This window comes from Cyrtonyx montezumae, unplaced genomic scaffold (genome assembly GCF_038088225.1).
Source record: "Cyrtonyx montezumae isolate F1298 unplaced genomic scaffold, pur_monq_1.0 scaffold_10, whole genome shotgun sequence".
Classification (NCBI taxonomy): Eukaryota; Metazoa; Chordata; class Aves; order Galliformes; family Odontophoridae; genus Cyrtonyx; species Cyrtonyx montezumae.
The window spans coordinates 2,226,154-2,239,708 of record NW_027071826.1 but is presented as its reverse complement, the minus strand read 5'-3'; the positions used below and the strand labels follow the sequence as shown (position 1 = coordinate 2,239,708).

Sequence of the window (13,555 nt, the reverse complement as noted above, 5' to 3'; positions counted from 1 at the left end):
CAGAGGGGGGTCTCTTTTAGGCTTTCAAATAACCTTTCACTTGTTCTAAAATAAATTATTTTTCTGTCAAGCTTAACGCTTTTTCTCCAGTAAATGAGTCTTTCATTATCTGTTTCTCTGCTTTCAAAGGTACTGCGAACAGAAAATTCATCCTTGAGAAAAGAACTTCAAAGTCTGCAAATTCAGCTATCAGAGCAGGTAGTACTTCTCATCTAAAACTTTTATTACACCTAAGCTTAAATCTGAAAGGATCTTGCTGTGGTTGCAAAAGTCAAGGGAAAAAGGTGAGGATGTCTTTGAAGTCTGTTGGCAAAGCATCCTGTTTTCTTCTAGCACTGGTCTGGAAGCTGATATTTCTGTCAAACGCTTCCTTTGCATAAGTGTCAGAAATGCCTTAGATCTGAGTTCCAATTCAGTGGTGGTTCTGGGTTGGTTTTATCTTGCCACCTACTGAAATGGCTGTGGGCTGCTTTTTTCCAGCAGCCTAGTGCAATAATCATGGCTGGTAGGGAGCTCTTGCTGCTTCAGCCTGAGTCTGCATGTTTGAGATTCCTGAAGTTTAACCCACACTTGTGCAAGTGCAACTTAGCCCCCTTCTCTTTGTATCTCTGTTCAATGATACTATCACAGGATGACACTCTCATTACTGTATGTTGTTGATCTGCACTCAGTTCCTATCACAAAGTACCTTTCCTTAATGGTATCCAGTTCTGCATGGCCAGCTCAGGGGAGCATTTCTATAAAATCATGTGAGAGAGAGGAAAAACCTCTTTATTCTTAGGATTACTGTGGGGAGGTGTGCAGTGAAGCTCAGCCTCTCGTGGCAAAAATGGAGTGCGGGGTTTGTCTTGCTTTACTGTAATTTGTTGCAGACCAGCTGATTTTGGCAGGAACAGCCAGATAGATAATATCTCTAGACTGCTATTGTTTGTTTTTTTAACCAGTGCCAAGGGGGCCCAAGCTCTTTACTCTTCATCTCTTAGCACTTGGAGGTCGTTTTGCTCTCTTGCTTTTCTAAGTTAAAGATCTGTTTCGAACAGGTTTCTTTCCAATCACTGGTGGAAGAACTCCAGAAAGTGTAAGTGCCTGCACCAGTTTCATTTCTGATTGTTCCTCCTGTCTGTCTTTATTCCATGCCTGCTTGTTTTGCTTCCCTGAAACCATTTACTTTTAACTGGGTGAAGTGTGCACGTGCAGCGGGAAGCATTGCTGCTTTGGAAGCATATCAAGTCAGATCAATAGCTTTTGAAAATCCAGTTGTTTCTCTGCTGTGCAATTAACTTCATAAGTCTAACTTTGACTAGGAGAGAGATTGCACTGAATTGTCAGATAATTGTTTTTCTACAGTGGGTGATCTGAAAGGACTGAGCTTGCTCAAGCTGTGTATGTGCATTTGAGGTTAATAAATGCTTTGCTGAAACGTTGAGTGGAGGCTGAAGAACGTGTCATTCCAGAGATATCAGTACATGTATTTTTTGCTTAAAAATGCGAATTAAGCTGTTTAGCACACTAAGCTACTGGTTATATAAAGCTGGTATCTTCTGCACTATTCTCAGACTAACTCCTCCTGCTGGTTGCTTCTGGTTTTGGGACTTCCACTCCTGCAATAGTGGAAGGGTCCCTCTGTTTCTCCCAGGGGCTGCTGGTGGGATGTGAGCTGTGTTTGCTCAGCCAGCTAATGCTATTTTTCTGCTCTTGCTAAGGATCCATGAGAAGGATGGCAAAATAAAATCAGTGGAAGAACTCCTCCAAGCAGAAATCCTTAAAGTAGCAAGCAAGGAGAAGACTGTTCAGGTACCCATCTCAGTGCCTTCCAACGCCTTGACTCCTTTCTGTGTCTATGCCATTGACACCATTTATTTGTTACTGCATGGCGTTCTGTAGACAAACTTGTAGCTTCCATTTTTGTGGTGTTTTTGTTTCCATTGTCCAATCCTGTCTTGTTTTGTCATTGAAAAGGCTTTGACACAGGAAATAGAGGCTCTGAAAGAAGAAGTAGGAAATTCCCAGCTTGAGATGGAAAAACAGGTAAAACACCTCAGTGCCAGAAGCGTGAACCAAACTTGCCTTGGATGCACTGCTCACTCGTTTCTGTTTGACTGTGTTTTCTTTCACTGGTGTATGTCATTAGAGCTAAGGAAACTTTTTGTTGGTAGAGCCATGCTTTTCTTGGACATAAAGCTGTGAATACATAGTGTAACTGCTAATGCCCTGCAGAAACCACCTTCCTCTGGATGCCCAAGCTTTTTTTTGCATTTGATGAAGCTGACTATACTCCTTCCTGTGTCCCAAGAAAGCCTGTCGTGGCAGAGGGGATCTTTACTCTCTCAATAAAGTGGTAGAGTACTGGCTTTTTTGGCATGCTTGCTGTCTAGCATCTAGGAACCCATGTTTCCCTAGGGAGCCCGTTCTGCAGGCAGCTTGATCCATCATTCTGGCAGGAAGTTTGTTTGTGTGGGGTGCCTGGCTTTTTTAGTCCGTAGTTTTTCAGTCTTCCTAGTGACATTCCAACATGTCACCTACATTCTTCTTTCCTTACTGTTTGTCCTTTTTTAGGTAAAGCTTCATAAAACTTGTTTAGATCTTTCTTCTAGTGCAGTTTTCCAGGAACTGGAGGAATTATTTGTGTTGTGTTCCCCTTGGAAGTGACATGGGGCCCAGCATAAAATGCATTTTGGTGTCACTGGCCCTACGTGTCACAGAATCACAGAAGTTGCAAGGGACCTCTGGATATCATCCAGTCCAAACACCTGCTTTAGCAGGTTCCCCAACTCCTTCAGAGGTGACATGTCTGCACCTCTTGATCTTCTGCAAGTGGAAACAGAGGTTTTTGGGGATGTCTGAAATTGGTTAGAGAGGACTAAACTCACAGAGCTGTTCGAACAGCTGGTATCTGCACAGATAGCAAGTCTGTGCTTTGTCGAACTTTAATACAAAGTCCAAAGCAAATATTCCTATTCCATCATAGTTCTTCAGTCCATGTCTAGTCTTGTTGTGTGAAGATGTAAATGACCAGAGGTGATCTCTGACCTGAGCTGCAGTTTCCAGTGAGGTGGTTGTCATCAGTGTCTGCTTTTTCCTTTGTTGCCTTTAGCAGAATTCTGCTCCAGTTGGCCTGCATGTGTTCCCACTTGCACTCTTTTCCTTTTTGCTGATGGTAGTCCTGTTTTAAAAGTGGTGGAAGTAAATAATGGAGATGTTTTACTTCTCATCATTTATTTTCTCACAAAGAATGTGTTTGTGCTTATATCACTGCAACAAATCACACCTATACTTAATAGTGTTTAAAGTTCTACCTGTTTCTCCCTAAAGCACTCTAATAGCTTTTATGTGCCTTCTCAGTGGATATTCAACTGAAATACTGATTATTCTCTTTAGGTGTCAATTACATCCCAAGTCAAAGAACTTCAGACTCTGTAAGTACAGCTGTTAGCATGTTTCATCTGCCCTGTGTGCCCCTCATTTCCCTACTCTGGTCTTTAATTGAAAGTACTGTTGCCCAAGAATATCTCTGCTTCTCATCAAGGGAGCCAAGTGAGCAACACCAGACTTAGTAGATGTGCAACCTTAATGCATTTAGCTGCAAACAAGGGGAAAAGCACTGCTTGGCTTTGTAGGCCTAAATTAACTTACACGGGATGAAATCCAAGTCAGGTTGGAAGCACGTAGGCAAGATGCTGTGACAAACTTACTTTAATAAAGTCTATACTGTGGTGGCTGGGTTGGTCAATAAGAATCGAATCTTTGTGGTCATCTGTCCCTCACATCCCCACTAGGGACTTCTTTCCCCACTGGGAGAAGGGGAGGAATTATTTTTAGCAGAGGAGAGCACACGTTTGAAATCTCTACGATGTATGTTGATGCAGAAATTGTCTGCTTTCACTTAATGATCAGTACCATGATCAAGGGCATCTCCTGCTAACCAAGTCTGAAGTGGAAATGTTCTCACATTGATTTTTCAGCAGGTGAATTATGGTTATGCCTTTGATCACATAGGCTGCTTCTGTTTGTTACATGCTGCAAAGCACAGTATTTCTTTTCAGTTGAGATGAATAAAGGAGCGAGGGCTTATTCTGTGTCTGTGTGTGTGATGGTACAGGTTGAAGGGGAAGGAAAATCAGGTGAAAACCATGGAGGCCTTACTGGAAGAGAAGGAGAAAGAGATTGTTCAGAAAGGAGAATGGCTGAAGGTAAGCTTCCTCAGTATTCTGAAGGAAAATAAATCCTGTTGCAGTGTTTCTGGATGTGGAAAAGTTACTTGTATGCTTCTAATCTCCCTTTTGTTTTTTTTTGCTTGTGCAAAGGGTCAGCAAGATACAGTTTCACAATTAACCAGTAAAGTTCAGGAGTTAGAAAAACAGAACCTGCAACAACTCCAGCAGGTATGGCTTGCAAGGTTGGTGTTAAAGACTTCTGGTGTTGCTTGTGCTGTCAAAATGAGATTGGGAACTCTTGTTTTCCAGGTACCTGCTGCATCCCAAGTCCAGGACCTGGAGAGCCGGTGGGTGTGCTTTGTAGCAGCTCCTCTGCTATAACATGCATGGAATGCTGGCATTTATCTTAAATTGGAATGTACAACTTGGTTTCAAGAATTTTATAGGCTTTGCTAAAGTAAGCTGTTAGTGCTGATGGATGCACAGCAGCCAGCACGTCTGCTCTGGTGTAATAGCAGTGTCTGGTGGCCCTGCCTCGTGCATCTGAGCTGCGGCGTTCAGACGCTTTGTGAAAGTGAATGATCGCCCAGGGCTCCACTAACTAGTGAAGCTGCTGCTGCCGCTTGTGTCTGGTGATAATTTCTCCTTCTGTTTGAAAATAGAATTCATTCATTTCAACATTAGCATGTTTGAAATAGCGTGCATTTAAGTACTTGCAGTTCAGTCAGTAAAAGCAATGAATAGTTTGCTGGTTTCAGTCTGAGATGCAATAACTAGTTTTCCAGCTCCTGTTTTATGAAGAGATGCTGCCAGAGTTCCCTCTGTTTTCACTCTGCTTTGTCTGGCTGCTCTAATTCAGACAGGCTGCATGTGCTTGTGCCAGCGTCTTTGTTTTAGAATCACTAAGCTTGGAAAAGATCACTGAAATCCCCAAGTCCAGCCCACCCCCACCTTGCCCTCTGCCAGCATTCCTCAGTGCCACATCTCCATGTTTCTGAAACACCTCCAGGGACAGTGACTCCACCACTTCCCTTCCATGCAGCTATTGCAGAGTGCTGCCTTCCAAGGAGGGCTCCTATACTGCCTGCATGTGCTGCTTAGGCTCACCTTTAGGAGCCCGTGCTTGGCACATCTTTCTGAGCATGCTGACCTGAAGGACTGGGTCAGGTAATTGATGTTCCTCTTCCACTTCTACTCTGAATGCTGTTGAGATCAGTCATGACCAAACTCATTTGCTTATTGACACGTGAAGTGGTTAGCTTCCTTCAGGCCAATTCTTAGCAAGTAAGTGTTTGCAGTACAGCTGGCACATATTTATGTTACTTTTCTTGGTTTAGAGCCATACTCTAATGGCTTCTTCTCCATGTGGCTGCTTATTATATATAGCATATGGAGATTAGGTTTTTTTTCTGCTGCTGTGAAAACTCTGTTCCAACTAATATTTGTCCCTTTCTAGAATCAATTTGTGCTATAACCCTTTTCTCTTGTTTTCTGAAATCCTTCCGCAGATTGAGAGGGGAGGAAGAACAAGTCACTAAGTTGAAAGCTGTATTGGAAGAAAAGGAGAGAGAAATTGCAAGCCAAGTAAAACAGCTGCAGGTAAAGTTCAGTGGAAGTGTCTTATGTTGGAAGGGATAGAGCATGTATTGTGTATGTGTGCATATAAACATTGTCTTTTTCCTTTAAACAGGCTATGCAAAACGAGAATGAATCTTTCAAAGCTCAAATCCAAGAATTAAAGCAGGAGAACTGCAAGCAGGTACAGCTCTCAATTGTCATTACTGAACAAAGTTGAAGGGAGTTGCTGTAGCCTATGTGGATGTATGGAAAACCAGGAGTTGCATTAACTATGAGGGACAACTTCAGGGTTGAACTGTGTTAAGCTAGCTTGTCCAACTGTGTGTATTTGTTCCTGTTTCTCTTTATTGTGTGAGTTTGGAGCCTTGTGCTCTTTCTTATGCCTCCTGTGTTCTTGTCTAGCATTCCACCCCTGTCTTCACCTGCTGTAGCACAGCTAAGGTGCTTCTGGCTAGAGTAGGCTGAGCAGGAATCCTTTGAAGGCCAGGAGTGCTGCTGATGAATGTTGCAGCAAAGCTTGATTAATGAGGCACATCATGCTTGCTGCATCACTCCTTGCTGCTGATCTGCTCCTAATGAGTTTCTGATCTGTTTGTAGGCGTCTCTGGCTGTCCAAAGTGAGGAGCTCCTGCAAGTGTGAGTACTGCCAGAGGTTGAGCACAACAGATAAGTGCTTAATTTCACTTGCTGCTTGGAGGCTTTAGAAGATGATATAAATGCCAAATATACAGTAGCTGCTTGTGAGAATAGCTCAGTTCAAAACAAAAATAAAAAATCGATAACATGCAACTTCAGTATCTCTTAAAATTTGAGAGCAGAGTTTCAGCTGAAACTAATAATTCTTAGCTTGGGTTTTCTGCAGCAGTGCTTGCTGTATATGATTTGGACACAGTGTAAGTAAGCCATGGCTGATTTAATTTTAGGTGTGTCCTAACTCGGCTGTGTGTCTGAAAAGTTAAATGGTGGTGTTTCAAGTAAAATAACAAGATTTTTTTTTTCTTAAACCTCCAGTCATTTGTAGGGTTCTTGTTCATATATAAAATTGTTTGGTAGAAATTGCTTCCCAGGGAGAGTGTTGTGGATAAAAGAATGCTGCAACACTGAGATGACTAAAGGACTATGTGAAAACTAAAGCCATGCCAATTTATTCTGTGCAACATAGATTGCCACTGTCGTGCATTCTTTGCTGGCTGGCTTATTTTTCTTTTAAACGATGTAAACTGTGGACTAGGTGCTCTGAAAGGAATGCTGTAATCCAGCAGACAGTGCCTGTTTTGTGGTCTTGTGCTAGCATGGGCTGGCTGAGTTATCCTCAACAAATGTGTTGCCTTTCTGTGGCCTTGATAAATACATGCAGATGCTTGTTGTAAGCAGACAGCAGGTTTATGATGGGCTGTGCTCTGGCAGCCCACAGTTCATAGAGCTGTTGTTTGCCAAGTGGCAAGAGCAGTTTCTCAAAGAGGTACGTTGCTAGAAGAGAAGAAAGTGAGCGTATGTACTATGGCAGCACTGCTCCACTGAAGTTTTTAAAATGTTTCCTGACTTGTTTATGATTCTTTTTTGCTAATTCAGGGTTGCAGGGAAAGAGAAGGAAATTGCCAGTCTCCAAAATGAGCTTACCTGCCAGAGAAATGCTTTTGAGCAACAGAGGAAAAAGAATAATGTAAGGAATTTTTTCCCCCTCTACCTTTAAACAGCAACCTTCCCTGAAACCCGCATGCACGGCGTTCCTCAATTCCTAGGGCATCCTGCTAAGACAATCTCTCTGACAATTGTTTCCCATATTGTGTCCTCCGGATGCTCCTTGTTTTCTTAGGAGTGAGTAAGGATCCCTTATGTTTAGCTGGCTTCATGATTACTTGCTGAATTGATGAGAGGGAGGAGAGGCATCATCATGCAACAAGTTCTCAGCCTTGGGTTCAGCCTTGTTAGCCCTGTTCAGAAATACAGCCTTTCCCAAGGGGCTAGGGGTGGGAGGATGAAAGGGCTGTGCTCTGACTGAGCATCCTGTGGGTACATGGGAGGAAGATCTGCCCCTTCTGCTCCCAAGATTGGCTAATCCTGATCCTCTGGGGGTGGAGAGGGCAGTCAGCCTCCCTTGGCAGCAGCCCCCATGCAGGTTGTTTGCAGGTGGAAGTAAAGATTGTATCTTCTGCTGTGGTTCTCTAAAGTTCCTCCCATAATACTTAACTTGTGGAGGGCAAGAGAATGGTGTCTTTAAATTATATGGAGGAAAGTTGTTAAAATACAGGATTTCTAGCTCACTTGATAGCCTATAAAACCTACTGAATGCTATACAATATGCCTCATTGCTTAAAAATGAGACGTGATAAGAATCATAAACGAGGAAAGCACTAGGAATGTGTTGCTTTTGAGCAAGTAGGATTGCTTACAAGCTGAAATAAAGTATGGGAAAGCAGTTGGGTATTCTCAGAAAACAGATGTGCTAGAGAGTGAGAATGTGTGTATGCTTTCTACAGACTTCTTTCCGGGGGAGTTGTAAGTATTCTTTGTGGTGCAGGTAGAAACTTGGTTACTGATAGGAGTGGACAGTGACACTGCTTGTTGTATTGCCATTTTAGCCAGTTTTGTTTCCTGACCTGTGCAACAGCTCTTAGGACAGGCAAGGAGAGTGAGGAAGTAAAGCCAGTGTAGGAATGTGCAAGGATTTGGATGCCTTTCTAAACCAGTCCTTTGCTGAAGGAGATTGCTCTGAGGATTGGAAAAGAAAAGTAAATTGAAAAATCCAAGTCCCAGGCGCTGTAATAAAGCCTTCCTACAAGGCCCAGTGTCCTTTTTGTATGAGCTCTCAGCCTCATCATGCCTTGTGGAGTACACGTTTGATGACCTCGCCAAGAAAGATGCAGCACTCTGTGCCCTGCTCACCTCTGCTGAAAGCCCAAAGCACTTCAAGAGGGCACTGGTGAGCACCTCAGGTTTCCTTTGGGCTCATGCTGTGAGCTGAGGCCCCTTTTCAGGCCTGGCTTAGTAGGTTTGTGCCAGGGCATTGGGATCAACACTGTTAGATCTGGTTGCACGATCAGGAGTGTCAGTGTGTGCACCTCCATGTGTATTTGGGTCCATGCTGGGTTCTGCACTGCAACATGCCTAACACTCTGTTGTGTAATCTGTGGTTTGGTGTCTGTGTTCCTCACTACTCTTGGAAGCTTCCCTCTTTCTTCTTACAAGTGCAGTCAAAGTGTGGGGTTGCCAGCACTGCAGTCTGGTAGTGCTGGGATCAGTTTTTGGATATGGGGCACATTGGGCAGAAATTGGCATTTTATCCCCATTTTCATTTGAGCTCTTGGAACGTGAGACGTGTTTTTGCTAGTGTATGTCATCCTACCCAGCAAAACCATGCAGTGACCAGCATTTAAATGCAAATGGTGGAATGTAATGCAGAATATATCTCTGAAGTAAAAGTGGAAACGGTTTCAATATTGGCTGAACTGAAATGATTCTTTCTAAAAATGATTAGGAGCTTCGGAAGAAAAACTGGAAAGCAATGGAGGCATTGGCATCAACTGAAAAATTGCTGCAGGACAAAGTGAACAAGACTGCCAAGGTTGTAATGTTAACTGCTAGAAATGATGCGTTGAGCCAGAAGCAGATCTGCAGCTGGTTCTTTTTTAAGTGGACTGGAGGCATTTAACTTTTACTGCAATTTAAGTATAGTCTGTTCTGAGTGATCATTCATACGCTCTCACCTCTGCTTCTTCTTGTCATCTTCAGGTTTCTTTTATTTATTTTTTCTCCTTAATTTTTGGGCATGCTGACTTGTGATTTGTTTGCATAATTGTTAGAGCTGTCGTGAATCACTCGTTGAGGAGCTCCAGAACAAAACCATGCTGGGGAGCGACCTGCTTTCATCTACAGGGCTTCCTCTGTGCTTCATTTCGTTGATTGGCCCACGTAGAATTAGAACCAGATGATTATTTAAAAACCTGGCAACTTCTCAGGAAAACTGTGTCGCCACAGCTGTGAATTCCCTCCTTGAAACTGTTTGAAGCTTGACAGAGCTTATCAGAACCAATCCTTAACCTGACACGGGGTGTGAATTGACCCAGAAGGAGCTTGCATTTGTTTATAAGCCTGACTTGGTGCTAATTGTCACTGTGCAGTATTAAAAAAGAAACAGCAACAATAAAAAATGCATTCAAATAACCTGAAGAATAACTAAAATCAGGTGGCCAGAAGCAGCTGAGCTCTGGTTCAGGGCTGCCTATCTGTGTCCCGAAAATGTCTCTGCTCAGCTGTGTGCTCAGAGAACTTGTGTACCTGCTGTTGCTCTGTGCTAACACCTGCTTGCTTTCTCTTGCAGTCTAAAGCCTTCCTTAAGCAGCCACGTGATGCTTTTGGGTGTTTTCTAAATTGCTGAGAACTAATGCACCCAGCACAGCTTCACGACCTATTGTGTCTGCTCTCTGTTTCTGTCTCTGGATCCCAACCCACTAATGCCACTGGTCTCTTGCAGCAGAGGAACTCAAAACAGTAACAGTGATGTCAAAGGAAAAGAAAAATCAAATGAAAGCAAGAGGCATTTGCTGGAAGCTGCCTTTGTGTAGGGATGGGCCTTTGCATTTAACCTTCAGTGGGAGCCTGATGAGGAGTGGTGTCTTCCTAAATAAACCCATCTGCCACAGGCACTGCAAGCAAACATCCTGTGGCTGGACACTTCTCATGGCAGATAAATTGAGAAGGAGTGATGGATCTGTGGTGCCCCTTGGCTCTGTGTTTTTTTTTTTTTACTTTGCAAAACATAAAACCTGAAGATTTTCACACAGCTCTAATAATTATTTCCCATTTCACTCAATTTGGAGAAGGAGGGTGTAAGGGTCCTCCTGTTACATACTCAAAAGTAATACTTAAATCATTATATGATTCTGTCTTCTGAGTTGGAAGGGACCTTTAAAGATGATCTGGTCCAGCCTCCCTGCAATGAACAGGGAACAGTCTTGCTTTCTTGGCCTGGTTCAAATGTGCATTAACACAAAGTTTACTTTTTGACTTTTATACTCTATTATTGATGAAATGATGTTAATTTACAGTCTTTTTTTTTTTCTTCCTAAAATTGTTTGAAAAAAGCATGGACTTTGTAAACCTTGACTGACCAAGCCTCTTGGTTTTGAGGTCACTTGAGTGGAAGTGGTGGTGTGATCTGTGGAATCAGTCACTCAGCACAGTATAGTTGGTGTTGTGTTGTGAACAAGTGAGTGGTGGTGTAAAAATTGTGCCAGCAGGCTGGGCTGGAGGAGACCTGTATGAAAATAGAAGTTTAAAAGCATGAACAAATGTGAAGGCCAAATTCTGAAGCAATTTACTGTCAGTTTTTGAAGCTATTTACTGTCAATTTTAGAGACCACAAAGCCCTCTTCACTGCAAGCCACCTTTCTGGGTTGAACAAGTTACTCTGCGTGTAGGAGAGGCTATTGCCACACAGGAGGAATGCGTTGCCCTATTTCATGTGAGCTCTTTTCTTGATTTAGGAGAAGCAGCAGCATCTGGAAGCTGCCGAGGTGGAGACACGAGAGCTGCTCCAGAAGCTGTTCCCCAACGTCTCGCTTCCTGCCAACGTGGTAAGAGAAGTGGGGCTCATCTCCCTGCTGGGAGCTGGGGTCCTGCTGCACTGGCAGTCTGCAACATGTCCCTGCAGTTTCTTCTCTGAAGGGCTCTCCAATGGGATGAGAGTACTTTCTGCTGGTGAAATCTGTGCTTGATAGCAGCAGAGAGGCAAAGCTTGGCTATCTCAAGAACACTGTTAGGTTTTTTTTTTATTCATTCTTTTTCCTTTTAACCTCCCTGATGTCTTTCACCTGCCTGTGCTACACCTATTTGAGTATTCTCAGTGTCCTTGTGATGATCACTCATCACAAGACTTAGCCTTTAGAATGACTTTCTGCAAGGTCATAAAGGAACCTTCCTGCTGAGGTCCACAGAATTGTATGGCAAGTGTCTGTTTTAACTGTTCAAAGATTTTCAAGGCTTAAGGAATTATTTTTTTGTTGTTAATATTTATCACAGAGCCCTGACACTTGCAGGGAGACCTTTGTGACCCCATTTTATTTCAGTATTTGCAAAGCCCCCATGAGCTGTGTCTCTGTCATAACCCTATGCTCCTAGATTGCTGCCTGTTGATTCTGGACTCTTTACAGTAGATTCATAGAATCATTTGAGTTGGAAGAGACCATTAAAGGCTTCCTGATCCCACTCCCTTGGGATGAACAGGGACACCCACAGCTCCATCAGGTGCTCAGAGCTCTGTCTAGGCTGACTTTGGGTGTCTGCAGAAACAACAGCAACAAAACCCTTATATTCAGTCTGAATATCCTCTCAAACTTCCCAGTACTGGATGAATAACCAATGTCAGGCTGTGGGAATTGGGGGGACTGAAACACTACTCCATAATCCTGCAGTTGGAGGATGGATGTCCTCAAGATAACTTTACTGAGGTTATATGTTGCTCTACCTGAATGCATTTCCCAACAGAGCCATAGCGAATGGATATGTGGATTTGAAAAGATGGCTAAAGAGTATTTGAGAGGAACTTCAGGATCTGAAGATGTCAAGGTAAGCACAATTTCCTCGTGCGTGGCATAGAGTATTTTCTGATACAAATCTTGCAGATTTGTGAAGTTCAAATTGGTGAACAGGATAAGAGAATTTTTTTATAACTATTAGCATTATGTATATTGGAAATATGGTTGCATATTTGAAAAGGACCTTGCAGAGTTTGAAATATAAATTTCTGGTGCCTTTTTCAAGTACCTGGTTTGGCAAGTAGGGTTACTGTGGTACCTTCTGTAAAGGTTGTCATTGTATAGTTGAGTGTTGTGCTTGCTCTTGGCATCCTTGCACGGGGTAGAACTGCCAGTATCGAGTGCTGTTTGAAGTAAGATAGCTTTGAGTTTTGCTGTCAGCTATAACGTGGCTTCTGGTCATCTTTCCTCCTCTGACAGGTTATGGAGCAGAAGTTGAAGGAGGCTGAGGAGCTGCACATACTGTTGCAATTGGAGTGTGAGAAATACAAATCGGTTCTGGCGGAGACGGTAAGCAGGATGCCTGCTCCTTGTGTCCTGTGATGCTCTAAGCTGCCTTTCTTCTGCTGAATGCTTTCAAACCACACTCTTTCTAGGAGGGGATTTTACAGAGGCTACAGAGAAGTGTGGAAGAAGAAGAAAGCAAGTGGAAGATAAAAGTTGAAGAATCACAGAAAGAGCTCAAACAGGTGTGTCTGAAGATCTGCTTTCTGTTAGTCAGCCAGCTTCTGCTTGAAGTAGCAGAGGGTGTTTGAGAGCTGCAGAGACTGTGCAGAACAGCCCTAGCTGCATGGTCTGATCTGAGCTTGTCCAGGAATGAAAAAGATGAAGTCTGTAAATAAGATAATAGGAACTCCCCGTCTTTATAACAGCAAGATTTTTGGTGCTGGGGGGATTTTGTTTTATGTGAAGAGTAATTTATTTAATTTTTGAGGAAAATCCTTCTGTTTAAGCAAACAAAACAGGAACTGTTGTGTCTTCAGATGTGTGTGCCACCTTCAGAGTAGCAAGAACGAGCATACAGGACAGATAGAAGGTCTTTGGCCATTACATCAGACTGTCAGTCCCTTACAGGTGCTGCAGGGAACAGTCAAATAGCACACAGAAATATTAAAGCTGATGGCATAGGAAGCCAAAGAGAAGTGCATGCATCCCATTAGAGTGCCCAGGAATATACATTTTCTTATCCTGGCAGATACAGCTCAAAGTCTGTTTCTGTTAGGAGCCTCTGGTTTTCTGAGTCCATTTGTAAACAGATGCAGATTCCTCATACTAAGGTTTGAATAT

At 43.0% G+C, this 13,555-nt stretch overlaps 1 protein-coding gene across 4 annotated transcripts in view; it reads left to right on the top strand.

Moving 5' to 3' along the window:
- Positions 1-13,555, top strand: part of KTN1 (kinectin 1) — a 48,633-nt gene that overhangs the window by 23,573 nt on the left and 11,505 nt on the right. For 2 of the 4 annotated variants that reach the window (XM_065748001.1, XM_065747991.1), the window contains exons 20-36: positions 130-198; positions 1,041-1,078; positions 1,704-1,794; positions 1,960-2,028; positions 3,379-3,416; positions 4,100-4,190; positions 4,305-4,382; positions 4,464-4,501; positions 5,663-5,753; positions 5,845-5,913; positions 6,331-6,368; positions 7,305-7,395; positions 9,211-9,297; positions 11,219-11,308; positions 12,219-12,299; positions 12,689-12,778; positions 12,865-12,957. In XM_065748001.1, the coding sequence (XP_065604073.1) occupies positions 130-198; positions 1,041-1,078; positions 1,704-1,794; positions 1,960-2,028; positions 3,379-3,416; positions 4,100-4,190; positions 4,305-4,382; positions 4,464-4,501; positions 5,663-5,753; positions 5,845-5,913; positions 6,331-6,368; positions 7,305-7,395; positions 9,211-9,297; positions 11,219-11,308; positions 12,219-12,299; positions 12,689-12,778; positions 12,865-12,957 (1,242 nt within the window). The remainder of the gene's footprint in view (positions 1-129; positions 199-1,040; positions 1,079-1,703; positions 1,795-1,959; positions 2,029-3,378; positions 3,417-4,099; positions 4,191-4,304; positions 4,383-4,463; positions 4,502-5,662; positions 5,754-5,844; positions 5,914-6,330; positions 6,369-7,304; positions 7,396-9,210; positions 9,298-11,218; positions 11,309-12,218; positions 12,300-12,688; positions 12,779-12,864; positions 12,958-13,555) is intronic. The other 2 variants (XM_065748019.1, XM_065748011.1) reach the window with 1 other exon arrangement.